Genomic DNA, 19,632 nt, shown 5'->3' with positions numbered 1-19,632 from the left:
GTAAGCCACTCGTTGTGACGTAAGCAAGGACAAAAATCTGATTGGTCATGCGCATGAGCATACCCTTGTCTTTTTATCATGGATTGGTACATATTCTTATGCATTACCTGTTATGCGTTATGCAAGAGTCTGTGCTCCCCGCTTAATTAGTCGTGCCGTTAATTGTGCACGGACTACGAGCGTTAATGTAGAAAACTGGTCATTTATCAATTTGTGAAAATTTCCGAGGGAAAGAATCGAAGTTCTGATGGTACGTTTCCACTGAGCGCGTCACGCTTCGCGTCATCCTTTTGCTGGATTCACCCTGCATCCGATTTTCGTCGTACGACGCTTTGCAACCAATCAGAAAACAGGATTCCGATGATACGAAGCAAAATCCATCGGAATCCTGTTTTCTGATTGGTTGCAAAGCGTCGTACGACGAAAATCGGATGCAGGATGAATCCAGCCTTTCTCTCTTTCGCGTCGCGTCGTGACGCGCTCGGTAGAAATGTACCTTTAGGTACAAATTTTCTATTGAATAATAATAGGCCTTCTATAATAAGCCGCAAGTCAGAACGTCAGAAGTCTCAACCAGTCTTAAGCCTTGTGTCCACGATGCTTGAAGTCGGTCCGAGATCTCGGATGAAGAAAGCATTGACCAATCGCAATGGTCATGTGATCAAATTGTTCAAATGTGATTTGTTAATTTTTTCTCTGTCCGAGATCTCGGACCGATTTCTAGCATCGTGGACACAAAGCTTTAACCAAGTCATTCAAGTTGGCTATTGGTCGCAGCCCTTCTACAATAAGCCGCAAGTCAGAAGTTCTAAGCTATTTTAAGTCATAATCGGTGAAGTTGGCCAATAGCCAACTTGAACAATTTGGTTAAGACAGGTTAAGACTTCTGATGTTCTGACTTGCGGCTTATTGTAGAGGGCCTATAATATACATATAGCAATACTTCTTTCATTTTGTTTCCTACTCTGGCCGCAACATTATTGAGGGTGTTAGCTCACAGTGAATTTTCCACCGACGGCTAATCTCACATAAGAATGTTCATAGTAGAATCAGATTTTACTATGAGGATGTCGATCTTTAATAGTATCTCATCAGTGGCTATGCTTAACCGGCTTAAATGCTTTTTAAGTAGAATCAATCGTTGGAGATACAAGAACACACGATTTATACAATAATGTCTGTTATTTGCGTTTAATTCCCTACATACCATTCAATTTACATATATTAAGTACTATTTTCATAGATTCTTATGGTTTACATTACAACATGTTTGCTTTGGTAAAATTTGAAGACAGCACATATTATGTATGCCAGTCGTCTAATGTTACTGTAAATAAAGGCATTTACGAAGTGAAATACAGTAACAATTGTGAGTACTCAGCGGTCATTATAGCGAAAAATGGTAAGTTAAAATTTTTATTTCTATCTTGGTCTGTTTTCTGTTCCTGCACTAGACTGTCCTAGAACTCTCTTTCTCGCTTTAAACAAATATCAAACGTATATCTATCTCACTTTAGTTTAGCTACCGCAGCTCAAAAATCAATAAAATTGGCTTATTCGAAGTTTTTGTATGAAACAAAAGAATCTGGTAGAAAAGAAGTGTCTGTCTCATGAACTGAGATGTTAATCGTTACAGTTTACGTTTGTTCAAGTTAGGAAATTTATCGATAGCATAGAGGAACATGAGAACACATAAATGCAGAAGCTAGAATGAGCTAGAATAAGTATCTTCTGCTTTAACAGATTTTCTGCTTTAAAACACAAATTATTTTTGATGATTGTTGAGTTTAGAGGCCTCACTTTCGATCTTAATCAAATTAGTTTCATTCAACGCATTTTTGCATAAAATGAACGAATCTGGCAAAAAAAGTATCGCTCTGTCCCACGAACTGAGATATTGGCCGCAGCACAGACTCTTGAGCGTGGTCTACAATGGCTGTGTTCAGCAGAGAAAACAGCTTTGCAACTGTTGTAAAATTCTTCAATATGATTGGTTTATACAGTTAGATCCAATGAGGAACTAAGGGCAAGACCAATCATATTGAAGAATTTTACAACAGTTGCAAAGCTGTTTTCTCTGCTGAATGCTGCTGAATGCAGCCAATAATTAATAAAGTTGACAAATATTCAAGTTAGGAAATCTGTCACATCAATGGCATTGAAGGTTACACAAATTCTCTGCTTTGTAAACACAAGTTCTTTGCTTGAAAAACAAATTCTTTGCTTTAAAACATAAATTCTTTGCTTTAAAACAAAAATTCGCTGTTTTACAAACATAAGTTGACTGTTTTAAAAACACAAATTCATTGCTTTATCTTTCTCCAAAGGGAGATAGGGTAAACCTCCCTTTGCGTGGAAAGTCGTAAAATAGTACTTAATATTATGTATGTATAGCAGAAATGTGATATTATTTTTCGAACTTTTTGTATTAATAATTTTTTAACAGATGAGTGACAGCTAAACCTGTCAAAGGTTACTCGTTACTTAAGGTCATGACCTTGACAACATGTCAAGGTCAAGGTGATGGAGAGGAATTTCCCTATTCAATATGTTAACCAAAATATATTGCATTATATATAAATAGAATATATTGTATCTGTTCTAGATAATAAAAAGGTATTACAAGAGATATTAAAAAATGTAGAAAAATGCAAACCATACATAAAGTGTGAAAGATTGAAAGTAGAAGAAAATGACCCAAAAAATAAAATACACACCAAGATTACACACAAGCAAGGCTACAATTACAAAATAAATGCAATGAGAACCATAAATGAAATAAATGAAGATAATCAGTTTTCTGTAAAGGAGGAAGATTCCGATTACCAAGAAAACATTGATATTCCCCAATTCTGTGATAAGCCCATTCATAATTATGGTAATTATAAAATATGGTTTTATTGTAATGATTAAAATAAAAGTTGATAATTATTTGGATTGACGGACACTGCGTCAATGACCTTGACCTTGACATATGTTATCAAGGTCACGACTCTGAGTGACCTTCAAAAGATTTCAGGTGGCGGTCACTGTTCGTTCAAAAGTTATTGATAAATAAAGTTTAAAAAATAACGTCTTAGTTCTGCCATATACAATATTGAAAACTACTTTATTTCTCTTTGCATGGAAAGTTGTATGCCCGTCAATATATAGCAGAAATAAGATATTTTTTTAAACTTTATTCATTAATAATTTTTGAACAAACAGTGACTGCCACTTAAAACCTTTTGAAGGACATTCAGGATCATGATCTTGACAACATATGTCAAGGTCAAGGTCATCGGCGTCCGTCAATAATTATCTAAAATTAAATTTTTATTTTCACACTAGATATTAGAGCAGGAGACATAAAACATGCATATGGAAACTATGAGGTTAATATAAATCAGCAAAACCATTACCAAGATAATACTGATTCTTTATTTTATGGTAAGTATTTTTTTTAATCTACTTTCATATACTAGTAATTTGAAATATACTTTCATTATAATTTCTTTAACCCTTTAAGAGGATGCTGGAGTGACATAATTTGTAGATCGATATAAATTTTCCTTTTTAAACTTTTTAATTTTAATTTCTTGAACTCAGTATTTGTGCACGTAAAACGCTGGGTGCTGAACTCATTTTGTTCATACGAGCTATAAAAATTTCGTATTAAGGGAACATTTACGTTAGATGATAACTCTGCGAATTGAAAAAAAATGTAAGTTTTATTTCGATTTTAGTATAAAGTCCGCTGTAGCACCTTCCAATTTTGCGTCTACTTTAATCTTGTAAAAAGATCTTTGATATTGTTCAGTAAATTCAGATTTAATATCAATCTGTAATGTCCCGACAGAAGGTCTGTTCTTTTTATTTAAAGTTCTTGCATGATTAATCTTTTTCTTCCTTTTCTCCACATTAGAGAGATAAAGAAAAAAGATAAACCGAGCAAGAGAAAACAGGCCTAATTTGGTCATTCCAGCATCCCTTTAACGCTCATAAACGAGTCACACTTGGGTGCGAGGTAACTGACAAATTTGCTCACACCCGAATGTGACTCGGGCGACTTCAAAATTTGTGCTACTAAAGTACACGTGAACGTGAAATCGAGCTTAAATACTCGTTTTGAAATAAAGAATTATTTATTAAGAAAATTAATTATTTGTAGAAATATTAATTATCTTCAATAAAAAAAAAAAAATTTTTTTGGACCGAAAAAAATGAGCGTTAAGAGGTTAAAATCATGATTTTATTCGTCTATTTTTAGATCTCATAGATATTAAGGATATTCCAATCATTAAGAAGGAACATGAGAACGTTAATAATGTTACGAAAGAAATTGAAGACGATAATGATATTGTAGATGAATTAAACAATTACCAAAAAACTACCGATGTTACCATTTCTTGTGGCAAGTATAATTATAATTTCTTTACATTTAAATGACTGTGTGTTTACCTAAATATTTTATTAAATATTATTTCATATACTACAAGTAAGAATTTGTATCGATACTTACTATCTATGATTTTTTATGCTTGCTCATTTTTAGGAAATAAAGTAGATACACTGTATAATGATAATTTATTGTTCAATACTGCGAATAAATGCACATATAATATGAATAAAGATGATAATCAAGGAATTGCTAACATACAAGTAAAAAAAATAATATCTAGTAAGTATAATAATTGTTACGTATTATCAGCAAGTATATGATGTTAAATATATTATATAATTTGTTTTTCTATTACTACATGTATGAATTATGCATCGTTATAGTTATTAGACAGTTAATTAGATTCAAAATGTTTTATCCTGTTTTTTAATGTTTTATCTATTTGTAGGTATACCTAACAATTTTGAGTTAAAAAATGCGAGAATCTGTCTTAAGAGATTAAATTCTACTGGTACGTAGACATCTGAAAAGTAAAATTTATAAATTGCAAACAAAGAAAAAATATTTGAAAACATTTTATTACTGTCAAAGTATTAATTATATCTGTAATTATATGTATACAAAATACTGACACTATTAAAATTAAAATATTCGTTACACTTATATGAAAATATTATGTAAATTATTTTATAATTTATGTCTATCTATGTTTCATGACAGTTATGAATGGTGACAAAGAAATCATTGAGGACTCCGAATATTTATCTTCGAGAAACGAACGAGGTTCATCAGATAATGAACCATTTCCAAAAAAGCACAAAGTAAATGTAACTATCACTAGATTATCCACTTCAGTTCCTGATACGTTGCAAACCAATTCGTCTGGATGTAATGATGAAAATATGTATGTTGACAAGTCGAATGTTAAATCTAAACAAAACTGCTGTATTTTTTGTATGAAGTCACAATCAAAACTTGTGCGACATTTAGAAAAAATACATGCGGATGAACCAGAAGTAAAGAAATTTGCTATTTTACCCAAAAGAAGTCTAAAAAGAAAGAAAATAATAGATACTATGAGAAAAAATGGTAATTTCAAATACAATTTAAATGCAACAGTTAATAAAGGGCAACTTATTGTATGCAGACGTCCTAATAAAAAATCCAATAAAACCGCTACAGATTTTGTTGCTTGCATGAAATGCAAAGGATTTTTTGCCAAAAGTTCAATACGTCATCATGCTCGAGAATGTTTTAAGCAAAATTTTAGCAGATTTAAAGGAATCATGGTTATGGGAAGAAAAATTACCTGTAGGATACACAAATTAGCGAATGATACATTAAGAAACATAGTTTTCCCTGTATTACGAGATGACGAAGTAACACGAGCAATAAGATATGATGAATTAATAATCTTGTATGCAAATAAATTATGTGTTAAGTATAGGGCGCAACATCAGCATGATGTAATACGTTCCAGATTGCGACTTCTTGGCCGTTTACTCTTAACATTAAGAAAAATAAATAACGACATAGATGACTTTAAGTCGCTTTATTATCCCAAATTCTATGATAATTGTGTGTCTGCCATAAATGTTGTTGCAAGATATAACGATAATGAAAAAATATATGAAACTCCAACAGTAGCGATTAACTTGTCAATTCTTATAAAAGACGTAGGAAATCTCTTAATCACAGAATGTATAAAACAAGAAGACACAGAAAAGAAAAAATTAATTAAGGATTTTCTAAAATTATTAACTGTTGATGGAAGAACAAGCATAAATACAACTATTGCAGAAACACAATTAATTCACAACAATAAAAGACACACAAAGATACAACTCCCATCATTGGAAGATATTAAGACTTTATATAAACATTTGAAGAACAAGAGAGTCGAAACTTATATTGCATTAAAACAATCTTTCTCCATTAACAATTGGCTTTCTTTAGCAGAAGCAACATTAATTACCGTGCATATAATTAACAAACGGCAGGTAAATGAAATTGAGCGAGTACTTATCGAAGATTTTCGAAATTATAAAAAGCTAAATAAAAATATGTATAGTAATATTTATACATCATTATCAACGCAAAATAGAAAAATAGCGGAAAGATACATTCGCTTTTATGTTAGAGGAAAATTAGGGCGTAGATTGCCTATTTTATTGTCACATGATCTTTTTGAGTGTATTAATTTAATATTAAAATTTCGAGAAGAAGCAAAAGTATCAAAGAAAAATCCATATGTCTTCGGATTGCCTGACATCATGAAATGCAGGTATAAGTATCTTAGAACCTGTGCCTTAATGCGAAAATTCGCAATAGAGTGTAATGCAGTTTATCCTAATACTTTACGTGGTACAGCATTAACAAAAAATATGTCGACGTATTGTATCCAATTGAATGTAAGTGAAATTGATGCGTCTAATCTCAATATTTTCATGGGTCACGTGGATAAAATGGATACAAAACTTAAACAATCATTGTCTATGAGAGATGTATTAAAGATTTCACAATATTTGGAAGCAGTTCAGAAAAATAATGAAAATGATAAGAAATGTATATCTTCATCAAGTAGTGAATCCGAAGAAAATGAATTTGTATCTTCATCAAGTAGTGAATCCGAAGAAAATGAATTTGTATCTTCATCAAGTAGTGAATCCGAAGAAAATGAATTTGTATCTTCATCAAGTAGTGAATCTGAAGAAAATGAATTAGAAATGGGGAATATCAATGATAGCAATAAAATGGAGAAGAAAGATTTAAGTATGCAAAAATTACAATTTAATCCTAAAATGTTACATCAGTTGCAGACTATTACAAGCTAAAAAGCAAAGATATTCGCGGAATTATTTTTCTTTACATACTCTACGTTCCTAATGTAATAAATATATAATGTAAAGTATAAGGCAACATTTTAATACTCAATTCCTCCCGTTCCATAGAAAAGAATTTTGATTGGTTGATTCCCTTCTGCACTATGCATTATGCGTTATGCAAAGTGTGGTCTACAATAAAGCGGATTACGTTCCTAATGTAATAAATATATAATGTAAAGTATAAGGCAACATTTTAATACTCAATTCCTCCCGTTCCATAGAAAAGAATTTTGATTGGTTGATTCCCTTCTGCACTATGCATTATGCGTTATGCAAAGTGTGGTCTACAATAAGTTGCAAACAGTCCGTCGCAATAATGTTTTGCAACAGCTAATTAGAAGCGTTAATAATTAGTGATGCTTCTGATTGGCTGTTGTGAAGTATTGCGACTAGTGACGGTGTGTTTGCAACTTGTACCATGCTCAAGAGTCTGTTCTGCGGCCAATAGGCTTATGGCTCCTACACACTGCCGTACGGCAAAATGAGACGCGGTAACCAATGAACACATTAGGAACTGTAAGCTTATTGGCTACCGCATCACATTTTGCCGCGCGGCAAACGTTTCCGCGTCCAGTGTGCAGAAGCCATTGCTACTTGGTAGGAACCAATCATGCTCGTTCGCTTGGCAAGCATGCCTAGTCGCTTTGCCCATTGTCTATGAGTATGACGTATGATATCAACCCAGTCTTCCGGGTATCTATGTGCCTGTGATATAAATCGTTTGTAGTGATACAATTTATTTAATATTAGACAAGGTAATTTATATAAATTAAAAGCATGTTATAACTGCAATAAAATATTTCTAAAAATATATTTGAAATTTATATTAATTCAGCATCTTGAGATGAGAATATAACATATCTAATTAATCTAACCTATCGCCGTTTTAAATATGTCATATTATAGATGTTAGTTATCATAATTCTAAAACTAATTTCATAATGAGTCGATAACTGAAAATTTTAAGCCTTAATCTAAATAGATAACTATTTTTCGCATTAACAAATTGTATGAATCGTTTAGCTCGATTAATGGGAATGAATAAAGTAGAATTTTTTTTTTTTAGTCAGGATATTCTGTACTTATCTCAGACAAAAATTACTCAAATTTGAAATTGATGAAATTTTATACTTTTATAAGTTAAAAGATGCGCTGTATCGTGTATAGAACTTAAATAATGTCAGATAATGTGATATTTGGTATTATAAGTGAATATATTTGTATTTTTGTAGTCGTTGGTAAAAACTTTCGGACATGAATTTTCCTTGAAATCAACTCTAAGAAACGAAAGACGCATATTAATAATTTAATGTATTTAATATGTTAGATATCACATGGTACTTAAAAATCAAAAAGATATATAAACTAACCTTCGTACTATTAACATTTGAGTTGTCACGTTTTGAGCAATGGGCTACATAACCTCGAAGTGAGGTCCATTCGAAATTTCGCTTTATCGTTAATATCTGAATAACGGGTTAGTGAATCGATATAAATTTTTTTTAGAAACGTTGCTCAGTATTTTATTTACTCAAGAAGTTTCAGAATATTGACAATGTTGCTGCTTTATAATTTTGTTGATATATGTGGGAATATGCTACTGCTTGGTTGAAATAAATCGCTGACATCGCTGAAAATCGCTCAAATCTATCAATTAACCCATTTTAACAATTTCAGCAATTTCAGATATAGATTTACTGATATAGGTTTCAACGTTTTTCAGCGATTTATTTCCACCAGGGATAATCCATAAGAACTCGTGCAAAATTAATGGTCTGTTTTCTGTTCCTGCACTAGACTGTTCTAGAACTCTCTTTCTCACTTTAAATAATATTAAACGTATTTCTATCTCACTTTAAGTTCCAAAAATGTACACTAGTTCAGTCACAAAAAACAGACCTTAAATTGGATATAACTCGTGAACTAGATAGAGAATCGACTTCAGGTTTTACATATATCTTTGAATAAATAGAACCAATTTATTGAAACCAATTTATTTCGAATTATTATCAATGTTAGAACGTTAGCGTCAGTACATCCTTAAGAAAATCGGTAAAATCGGTCTTAGTCATACAAGTTGGCCAAATTCATCGATTGCCCAACAAGATTTAGGACTACCAGCTACTGACTCATTGTAAAATCAGCCTAATGATAATTTTTTGATCAATTTAAATAATAATAATTTTTAATAATAATTATTTAAAATATTTATATAGATGACACTGGAAAGTTTTCCTCGAGGAGGAAAGAAACCTGAAATTAAAAGATCGGCAGATGTAAGTATATAATTTCAGTTTCTGTTTCTTTATTTCTGAATTAAATCTATTTTAATTTATACATTTTAATTTATATTTTAAGAACAAAAATTTAAAAAATGTAGTGTTTTATTTAACTTTCTGTAATATGGAATTTTAACTCTTCCATCAGCAGTAAGGGTTTTTGATAAATAGAAAAAAAATTTTTTTACTGCTCTGGATTATATAAAAATCTGAAAAAATATGGTATACCTATCAAAGTTTAAATGAGTTTTTACAATCAAAGAAATCTAATTGTATGCTACTTATATTTTGTAGATTTAAATTTACCAGAATTTACAAGCAAAATATTGACGGTGCTTTTAAAGTAGAGTTGTGCTATATATTTCAAGGTTACATTCACATAGAATATTTATGTATTAGTTATGTCAAGTTATATGAACTTTTTTCATATAGATAATATAAGCAATATAAAATACGTAAATTATTATAAATTGTTTAATATAACACAAAAAATATAATTAAGTTTTATGACTTACCATATCTGACTTTAATATTGATAAATAAAAGTATATAACCGAAATTTTAATACAGTCCAGTGAAATGATAAGGAACATAGGCTTCGATGACCCATAGATTGTTTACATAAATAATACGTAAAGCATAATTTACATAGTTTATTAGATATACATAAATTATTATATTTTAAGCATAAACATCGAATTTTAGAGACCCCATGTTGTTTGTGGAGAGTAAAAATGTTAGAATCTGTATTTTTTATTAAATTAATATCTATATATCTGGATATATATTAAAATTTTTTATATCAATATTTTACTGGCATAGTTTTACATAAAAATATTTAGCTGTACAATTATATAGATGCGATTGATAATAATACTTTGATTTTAGCCATTTGGGGAGAAGGTTAAACCCAAGAAACGTAAAACACAGACGAAAAAAGAAAATGATAACGTAATTGTAAAAGACATAAATCTTATTGCTACTACTGCAGATCGATTACCTAAAACCATGATACAAGAAGGATTGATACTCCTTGGCCGGGTTTCTGAAGTATCGGAATATGATTTAATAGTGTCTCTCCCAGGTGGATTCCTGGGAAGAGTACAAGCTACAGATCTTAGCGAATCTTACACTAATTTATTGCAAAATATAATTAATGCAAAAGTTGTTCAGTCGAATGAATTCAAACCTTTACCAGATTTGTTTAATCTTGGTGATTACATAACGTGTTACGTAAAAAGTATAAATGTTGATAAATGGTCTTGTAGTTTATCTATAGAACCACAATTAATAAATCAGAATGTTCATACTAGTTATCTTGTAAAAGATATGAAAGTGGTTTGTACCGTCAAAAGTATAGAGGATCATGGTTACATAATTGACATAGGTGTAGCGAATGTTAGAGCATTTCTTTCTACTGAAGATATTGATAAAGGAAAACAATATTGTAAGTAACTAATTTTGTATAATGAATTAGTATTACATCCATTACAACATATTTTGTTAATATCAAAAATTATATAGTTCCAGGTACTCAACTTTTGTGTGCTATCAAGGAAATAAAAACAGTAGACTGTATGTCTGTTATCAAATTGTCAACTAAAAGAAAAAAGATTGACAATGCTAACGTACACGACATAGCATCTTTAGATGTTTTAACACCAGGGACAAAATTATCGCTTTATATAACAAAGGTGCTTTCTAATGGCCTGCAAGTTAGGTTTGGGAAAAATAACGTTGGATATATAAATCGAATTTATTTAAATAATCCTTTATCTACATATGTAGATAATATGGAAGTGATTGGCACATTATTATATATATTACCAACTGTAAAATTTGCGTACTTTAGTTTGTTGACTGATACATCTGAAAAGGAAAAATTACCTGTAGGCAATATTATAAACAAGGCCAAAGTTCTGTACAGAGAATCCAGCGGGATAATCTTCAAATTATCTAAATCTGGACTACGTGGATATATTTCTTTGCGAAGAACCGATGTTCCATTTACTAAAATTCCAGTCACATTCAGAGAAGGTTCCACACATAAGTGTAGAGTACTCGCATACAACTGGATGGAACACTTTTATGTCTGTACAATGGAAGAAAAAATTTTGAAGCAAAAATATTTTTCAGCTTCTGATCTCAGTATTGGCGATATCCTTACTGTGACCATTACACATACCGAAACATCTCGTGGCTACATACATGTACAAGCAGGAAAGATTTGGGGAATTGTTCCAATGGAACACATATCCGACAGCGGTTTAAGCGCTCTGCATAAATTGAAAGTCGGAGACAATGTCGAAGCAAGAGTCTTAGATATAAATAAGATGAATCAAGTAAAATTCACGCTGAGACAGTCGCTAATAAAGAGCAAATTGCCAGTTTTACGTGATTTCGGCGAAGCTAAATGCGGATTAAGATATCATGGTACGATCAGCATAATAAATAAGAATGGTATATTAGTAAGATTTTATGGAACGATAAAAGGATGGGTCCCACGGATTTCATTAAATAGCGATACGTATGATACGAATTGGAATTTTTCAATTGGACAAACAGTTACAGTGTGCGTTGAATCAGTAGAAAAAGAGAAATGTAGAATGACATTAAGAATCGTTTCCGAAGAAGAGAAACAAACCGTTAGCTTGTCGATTGGAGATATAATTGAAGGAACAGTGTCTGAATCATCTATTAAAGGAATATACTTGAAGATACAAAAAGAAGATAATGAAAACATTGTGACAGGCTTCTTACCATCGGGTCATATGGCTCCATGCATTGAAGTGGGCAGTTTACTGGCATCAAGATCCAGTCCTGGAGATGTAATCTCAGCTTTCGTATTTGCCACAAAACCGACTATAATATTGTCACGCACTTTTACGACGCAAAAGAAATATATGAGCTTTGACTCATTAAAAGTAGGCGATTGCATTCCCTGCACAATTCGAGATAAGTCGCAAGATGGTGTAAGAGTTATCTTGCCGGTCGAAAATTACTGTAAATTCGGATTTGTACCATACAAGAACGTAAGCAATTTCGAAATATTGCATACAAATCAGATATTATTCGTTAAAATCACAGCTATCAATACGCGAGAGAAACAACTGACTCTAACAATGTCACTGAAAGATATATGGGACAGCCCATCTGAATACGAAGTCAAGATGATGGCAGCGGTGGATGTCTTGAGTTTGTACTTTAGCAAATTATCAGAGCTAGCAAAAAACACTTTTTATGAGAACAAGCCGATTTCTTCGGCAATTTTAGGTCAAAAAATTACTGGTACTGTCGAGAAGATAACTGAACACGGTCTAGTGCTTCAGTTAAGCAACCAATTGATGGGTACAGTACGCAAGGATCATTATTGCGGCAATCCTCAAGTGGGGGATAAAGTGTTTGGTACAATTCTGTGGAAAGATTGCATCAATGAATTCGTCGACGTGTCTTTGCTACCGAGAATAATAAACGGCATTAGTTCGAAACAAAAATCACTACCAGAATTACCCACTGGAATCGCACTAAAAGCAGAGATTCTAATGATTACTAAATGGTTGATACTTGTTCTCGTGAAACGTAACGGCGCAGGATATTTGGCGGCATTACCTGTCCGTCGACATGTGAACGACGTTTTTCCCGATCTAACGCCTTATAAAATTCATGCTAAGATTCGCTTGTACGTTATAATGAAGAGAGCCGAATCTAATATTATGCCGATTTGTATGCTAAAGTCTGCATTCGAAATTCCAAAGAATGTGATCGTAACAGAACTATCTTCTACTAAGAACAAACAGTTGAAGAGAAAAAAAATGTCTGAGCAACACGATGTAGATCTTGCAAATCCACCAAAGAAATCACTTAAGAAAACTCCGGAGAAAGCTTTGAAGAAAGTATCGAAGCAAGTCCCGAATAAAGAAAATAAGAAGGAAACTAAAATGGAAGTTGAACAGGAGAAAAGTAAAATAAAAGATATAGATGAAAATTCTCTCTCTGAGTCGGACGAAGATTCTGTCGATGAAAGTGAAATGAAAGCGAGTAAATTAGCGAAACGACTGCGTGTTCCGGAATTTGGATTTTCTTGGGACGACAAAGCAAAATTGGCCACTTTTCCTAATGTTGAAACGTCTAGCGATGATGAGCAAGAGTTTGAAGAAGAGCTTAAACAAAAGAAGAAGAAAAAGAAACTGAATGCCACTGAACGACGGGAACAGGAACGACAGAAAGAACGCGAGATTCGTCAGCGAGAGGAAGCTTTGGTGAGCAATCAGGCACCCAATTCGATCGATCAGTTCGACAGATTAATTTTGTCGAGCCCCGATAGCTCGTTAATGTGGCTGCAATATATGGCATATCATCTGCAAGCAACAGAGATCGACAAGGCGAGAGCGGTCGCAAGACGAGCAATCAAAATGATCAATTTCAGAGAAGAAAACGAACGTTTGAATGTATGGAACGCATGGCTGAATCTGGAATCCAGATACGGCACCGCCGAATCTTTAAATGATGTATTCCAGGAAGCTGTGAGGACAAATGACGCATATAAAGTATATATGCACATGTTGACCATACACGCGGATGCCGGTAAAAAAACCGAGCTTGAGAAATTGATAGGTACTGTGATCAGTAAGTTCAAACAAGATTCCCAAACATGGATTGACTGCGGCGCCGCGTTATTGAAAATCGGTATGAAAGAAAAATCGCGCCAAATCATGCAACGGGCATTGCAATCTTTGCCTGCATCTCAGCGTAAGTACACATACACATATATCGCTTTAGCTTTTAATCATGCGTGCGCGCATGATTAATCACACACAGAGAGGGTGCCAAAAAATAAATTTGGGGGGGAGACAGATTTTTTATAATATTTTAAGTCGGAAAGTCTAATCTGAAAATGTCGAGGCTATGGTAGTTTTTAATTGGGAACAGTTTAAAAATTATGAATGACGGGGCTAGAATTTCACGCGCTTAGGAACGGCAAAATGACGGTGAAAGTGCTGAATTTTATTATTATTAGAGGCATGAAGTTCGAGAAAACACCTTCATCCCGTCTTTCATAATTTTTAAATTATTTTCTCGACATTTTCGTATTAGACTTTTTATCTTAAAATGTTACAAAGAATTTGTCTATAAAATATTTATTACCAGTTTTGGAACACCCTGTATATACATTTTAGTATCATAATTTTGTATGATTAATAAAATTATGGAGTGTATTTGTGTGTACAGATATAAACCTGTTGGTAAGATTTGCAAATTTAGAGAATAAACTGGGAGATAAGGAACGAGCGCAAACGTTATTCGAAAACATCTTGAGTTCTTATCCAAAACGCATCGACGTGTGGTCGTGTTACGTGGATTGCTTGATAAAATCTAAGGACATCGATTTAGCCAGGTATACAAATTCTACCGTTTTATTACAAATATGTATATCGTGCAATACATTGAATATTTATCATTATGGATATATTTATTTCATGTTTAAGTTTTATGTTAGTTATTTAATAAATGTTTCGCTCATTTATAGAAAAGTGTTAGAACAGGCATGCGTCCAAACCCTTTCACCAAGGAAAATGAAAATTCTCTTCATGAAATTCGTCAATTTCGAGAAAAAATACGGTACGTCCGAGGCTGTAACTCGCGTACGACAGATGGCTGCGGATTATGTGGAAAAACATAGATAAGTAATTAAAAATAAAGTTCTTATTTTATAAATAAATTACCATACACGCGGATGCCGGTAAAAAAACCGAGCTTGAGAAATTGATAGGTACTGTGATTAGTAAGTTCAAACAAGATTCCCAAACATGGATTGACTGCGGCACCGCGTTATTGAAAATCGGTATAAATAAATGTTTTTTATGAGTATAACAAGTAGAATATTTCTTTACATTGCTATATTCATCCAGAATTTCTCTTCATTTTTCTTCTCTTCTGTTTTCTCTTATTCCTTATTGTTTTAGTTCTTTCTCTTTATTTTGTTCTCCCCAAATCTTAGAACATATATAAGGTCGGTTTTTTTTATTGTTGCACTTCCTGAACTGGTACACACAGTGCAATAAGTTGATGTGAAACAAACATTTGTTTCACTTCAACTTATATATATGTATAATATATTGCACCGGTTCAGAGTGCAGCAATAAAAAAACAGACTTATAAATGGAAGAGGAATCGGGCGTTAAATGTGAAGTCAACTTTAGCCAACATCTGTACGAGAGAAAAAATTATACATCTCAAATGTTCGCAATGCGCATGTGCCAATCAGCCGGCTTAGCTCGTTTGCCCGGGAGCTTTCAAATAAGTGACACTGTATCACATGTATAAAGATTTTATTTGTAAAATCGTAAGCCCATAAGCAAATCGGCCAATCAGTCGAGCATTTTAAAACATGAGATCGTAATTTTGATTGTGATTGGTTGATTTGCTTGAGGCCTTATGATTACAACTAAAAATTTTGTACGTGAGCTCTACGCAACAATCTTGAAGGCTCGTTTTATACACACCTATTCCTAATGATTTAAAAAGAAGAAAATTTTATGTTCTTAATTATGATCTCAAACATTCCCGCCCGCCCCGTCATCTCCGTGACGACACGTGCAGAGAAGTGACTGCGAGCGTGGATGTCAGACTCTACCTAGACTTTAACAACTAGCTACAGCAAAAGAAAAATTACGTAAATATACATATAATATGTATTAAATTATATTATACAATTGGATAAACGAAAATAAGGTAAATGAAAAGAAGTCTAGAACCACATATCACAGAGTAATAATTGTAATAAATTTTACAATTAGTCATTTATTCACGTTTCCATTAAAATATTATTATGCGGCACTTTTGGCATTCGTAATGTTTTGTGTCCTAGCTGGAAAACAGTCTATAATTGGCCAATTTCTTACGGCTTTAAAGTGGGGAGCACAGACTCTTGCATAAAAATAAATTTTCACGAGCTGCTCTAACCGGCTGTTTCACGTGATCAAAATGGATGCTTGATATTCGTCAATTTTGACCACGTGATCCTTTTTGTCGCTAAAACAACCGGTTTAAGCAGTTCGTGAAAAATTATCTTAACTCATAACACATGAAGCATAAGAAATTGAACCAGAGTTCTTTATTTCATGGAAAGGAAGGAAATAAAGGACTTTGATTGATTCATTTTCTTATGTATTACGTGTTGTGCGTTATGCAAGAGCCTGTGCTCCCCTGGTTTAAGCAGTTCGTGAAAAATTATCTTAACTCATAACACATGAAGCATAAGAAATTGAACCAATCAGAGTTCTTTATTTCATGGAAAGGAAGGAAATAAAGGACTTTGATTGGTTCATTTTCTTATGTATTACGTGTTGTGCGTTATGCAAGAGCCTGTGCTCCCCGTCTAAAGGTATATCCACACAAACTGCATAGCCGCATAAACATATGCATAAAGAAAAATATCCAATCACATTTTACGTGCAACTTTGTAAGAGAAATGCAGTTGGATAATTTTCTTCATGTATATGTTTATGCGATTATGCAAGTTGTGGGTATACCATAAGGCTTAAAGCAGAGCTCTCTTGCTGGATTCACTTGCTGCATCCAATTTGCGTCGTGCGACGCTCTGCAACCAATCAGAAAACAGGATTCCTATGATACGAAGCAAAATCCATCGTACGATGCACATCGGATGCAATGTGAATCCTGGTATAATTTATATTTATTATACATACCTTAAGTAAGTAGGGGGATCTGGGGAAATTTCAAATTCAAGTTGAAGATCTAGCAATGAGTTGGCAACACTGAGGAATATGAAATAAGATTTGAGGTTGTGTTAAATTGACTTGTCTCGAGTGTTTATGCCGGTATGAAATTATAAAAATGAATGAAAAAAATGAAAATACGATTGAAAATGACAATCGAGAGGGAGAGAAGGATTTGTGTAAGGAAGTAATTAATGGCATCGCCTGCAGAGAGGATTTATGTCAGCTTTTCGAACATAATGACCATGGCATCAATAGGATTCACTTTTCGGAGGTAAATTCTTTTACAATAGAAAGTTTCTTGAATGAATAAAATAAAAATAAAAGTATTGATAAAATACGTAATTCTATGTATATATTTGATAACTTTATATCTTCTTGAATAAACATGGGTATATTTTGCACATTAACAATTAATAACAAATAATCGTTGTACATTTGTCATTTTTTCAAATTTTTTTTATCTATAGTTTTACATGCTTTACGTGAAATATTGCTGTGAAAATATTTTGTTTTACAAATATTTTACAAATATTGTTAGAGAAGGAACAAATATAAAAGAAATGGAGAGATATAAGGCCGTAATTGCTGTATTAATTTTGATGTAAAATAGGTTTCCCAAATCTGTAAGGACAAACCATGTCAGCTTGGAGTTGATGAGGCAGGTCGTGGTCCAGTTTTAGGTCCAATGGTTTATGGGATCTCATATGCCCCATTGTCTCAGAAGCAACTGCTTGTCGATCTAGGCTGTGCCGATTCCAAGAGCCTGACTGAAAAGAAACGCGACGAGATATTTGACGATATTTGCAAGCATAAGGATAGTATCGGCTGGGCGATCGAAATAATATCGCCAAATGTTATTGCCAACAGCATGTACCGTCGCACCAAAATTTCACTAAACGAGATCTCCATGATATCGGCTACAAACTTGATCCGACAAGCAATTGAGGTAGGTGTAAACGTTGCTGAGATTTACGTGGATACCGTCGGCAAACCTGAGTCTTACCAAACGCGACTGGAAAGCATATTTCCCAGCATCAAGATAACTGTAGCAAAAAAAGCAGACGCAACTTATCCGATCGTCAGTGCAGCTAGTATATGTGCCAAGGTGTCACGAGATCACGCAATACGAACATGGCGTTTTCGCGAAGATGACGGCATCGAAACAGAATACGGCAGTGGCTATCCCAATGATCCAGTAACTAAAAATTGGTTATCTGCGAACGTGGATCAGGTGTTCGGCTTCCCACAGCTTGTTCGGTTCAGCTGGTCCACTGCCGAACAAATTCTTGAATCAAAAGCATTGACAGTAGAATGGGAGGAAACGGAGGAAACTTCCAACGAGCAGAAGATTTTAAAGTTTTTCGCAAAATCTCCAAATAAATCGTCTAACGTTCACACGAAAAAACATCCGTTCTTCACTGAACGTTGTCTATCCAACACAACGACTATCTTATGATATTTGCTTTATGCTGATTTTTTCCTTTCCATTGTAGTTATTTAATAGGATTTTAAAGACCCTTAACATAAAACTTTATAGGAATTATTAGATTATTATACAGGGTGATAAAAAATTTGGATACAGTCGAATATCTCAAAAGTAAAGCAGTTTTGAAAAAAATGTTTCAGGCAAAAATTATGGGGTTTAAAAAGAATTATTTGCTGTTCCCCTCAGTTTGATCCTTGTGGTTACTTAGATTTTAAAAAATAAAAACCTATATTTTTCATTACATATTCTTGTACCTTATCTTGAGAATGTTTCAAAGCACTATAACAAAATATTTCTTCGTTAAGTACTTTTTGAGTTATAATGAAAGTTACAGTATCGTGTTGGCATTTTATCTAAGATGTCCAACTGATGATTAAAACATTTTAAATGTTATGATCTTGACATCGTATATCGATCATTTTTACGTAAAAATGAAAATAAGAAGGAATAATCTTCAAAGGCCTTGATCTGGACATATACAAAAAAATACTTAATGAAACAATCTTTTGTTATAGTGTTTTGAAATTCTTAACAGTATTAGTTTTTATAATTAATTGGAACACATGTACAAGATATCAAGAATAAAAGTGGATTAAATGAATGTTTTCTTTTTGAATGTCATATTAAAGCAGAGAGAAATCACAAAGGCCTTTTTCCTGTAACCGCAAAGTACCTTGCGCACTATTGCCCTCTGAAAAAGTAGATGTCAATTACACAACAATATCCACGTTTTTGCGGTGCCCTGATGGAAATAAATCGCTGAAATCGCTAAAATAACTAAAACCTGTCAAATTAATAGAGATTTCAATGATTTTGGCGATTTATTTCCATCAGGGGCACCGCAAAGTCGATAATACAG

General features: G+C 32.9%; 4 protein-coding genes across 6 annotated transcripts; all 4 read left to right on the top strand.

The window, feature by feature from the left end:
• The first annotated feature begins 1,123 nt into the window (after positions 1–1,123).
• Positions 1,124–6,719, top strand: LOC108767291 (uncharacterized). Its single transcript, XM_018517055.1, has 8 exons — positions 1,124–1,402; positions 2,606–2,878; positions 3,331–3,429; positions 4,250–4,393; positions 4,535–4,660; positions 4,830–4,892; positions 5,102–6,665; positions 6,713–6,719. The coding sequence occupies exons 1-8, from the start codon at positions 1,267–1,269 to the stop codon at positions 6,717–6,719; spliced, it is 2,412 nt and encodes an 803-aa protein (XP_018372557.1). The 5' UTR covers positions 1,124–1,266.
• A 7-nt stretch (positions 6,720–6,726) lies between these two features.
• Positions 6,727–7,294, top strand: LOC108767866 (uncharacterized). Of its 2 annotated transcripts, none has more exons than XM_018517956.1 (2): positions 6,727–6,979; positions 7,019–7,294. In XM_018517956.1, the coding sequence occupies exons 1-2, from the start codon at positions 6,766–6,768 to the stop codon at positions 7,213–7,215; spliced, it is 411 nt and encodes a 136-aa protein (XP_018373458.1). In that variant the 5' UTR covers positions 6,727–6,765; the 3' UTR covers positions 7,216–7,294. The 2 variants fall into 2 exon arrangements, with proteins under 2 accessions (XP_018373458.1, XP_018373469.1); XM_018517967.1 differs by having other exon boundaries at positions 6,727–7,030; positions 7,070–7,294.
• A 268-nt stretch (positions 7,295–7,562) lies between these two features.
• On the top strand, positions 7,563–17,362 carry Rrp5 (Ribosomal RNA Processing 5). 2 transcript variants are annotated; one of them, XM_018517930.1, is made up of 7 exons: positions 7,563–8,021; positions 9,483–9,542; positions 10,434–10,992; positions 11,070–14,294; positions 14,775–14,940; positions 15,073–15,229; positions 17,343–17,362. In XM_018517930.1, exons 2-6 carry the CDS (start codon positions 9,483–9,485, stop codon positions 15,227–15,229), a joined length of 4,167 nt encoding a protein of 1,388 aa, XP_018373432.1. In that variant the 5' UTR covers positions 7,563–8,021; the 3' UTR covers positions 17,343–17,362. The 2 variants fall into 2 exon arrangements, with proteins under 2 accessions (XP_018373432.1, XP_018373424.1); XM_018517922.1 differs by lacking the exon at positions 17,343–17,362 and having other exon boundaries at positions 15,073–15,382.
• LOC108767857 (ribonuclease H2 subunit A) lies at positions 17,290–18,954 on the top strand. Its single transcript, XM_018517942.1, has 2 exons — positions 17,290–17,558; positions 17,898–18,954. The coding sequence occupies exons 1-2, from the start codon at positions 17,403–17,405 to the stop codon at positions 18,741–18,743; spliced, it is 1,002 nt and encodes a 333-aa protein (XP_018373444.1). The 5' UTR covers positions 17,290–17,402; the 3' UTR covers positions 18,744–18,954.
• Positions 18,955–19,632: the final 678 nt, after the last annotated feature.

The sequence above is a fragment of the Trachymyrmex cornetzi genome, unplaced genomic scaffold (assembly GCF_001594075.2).
Source record: "Trachymyrmex cornetzi isolate Tcor2-1 unplaced genomic scaffold, Tcor1.1 scaffold121, whole genome shotgun sequence".
Taxonomy (NCBI): Eukaryota; Metazoa; Arthropoda; class Insecta; order Hymenoptera; family Formicidae; genus Trachymyrmex; species Trachymyrmex cornetzi.
Note: the sequence above shows the minus strand (reverse complement) of the source record. Positions and strands in the feature narration are given on the sequence as shown.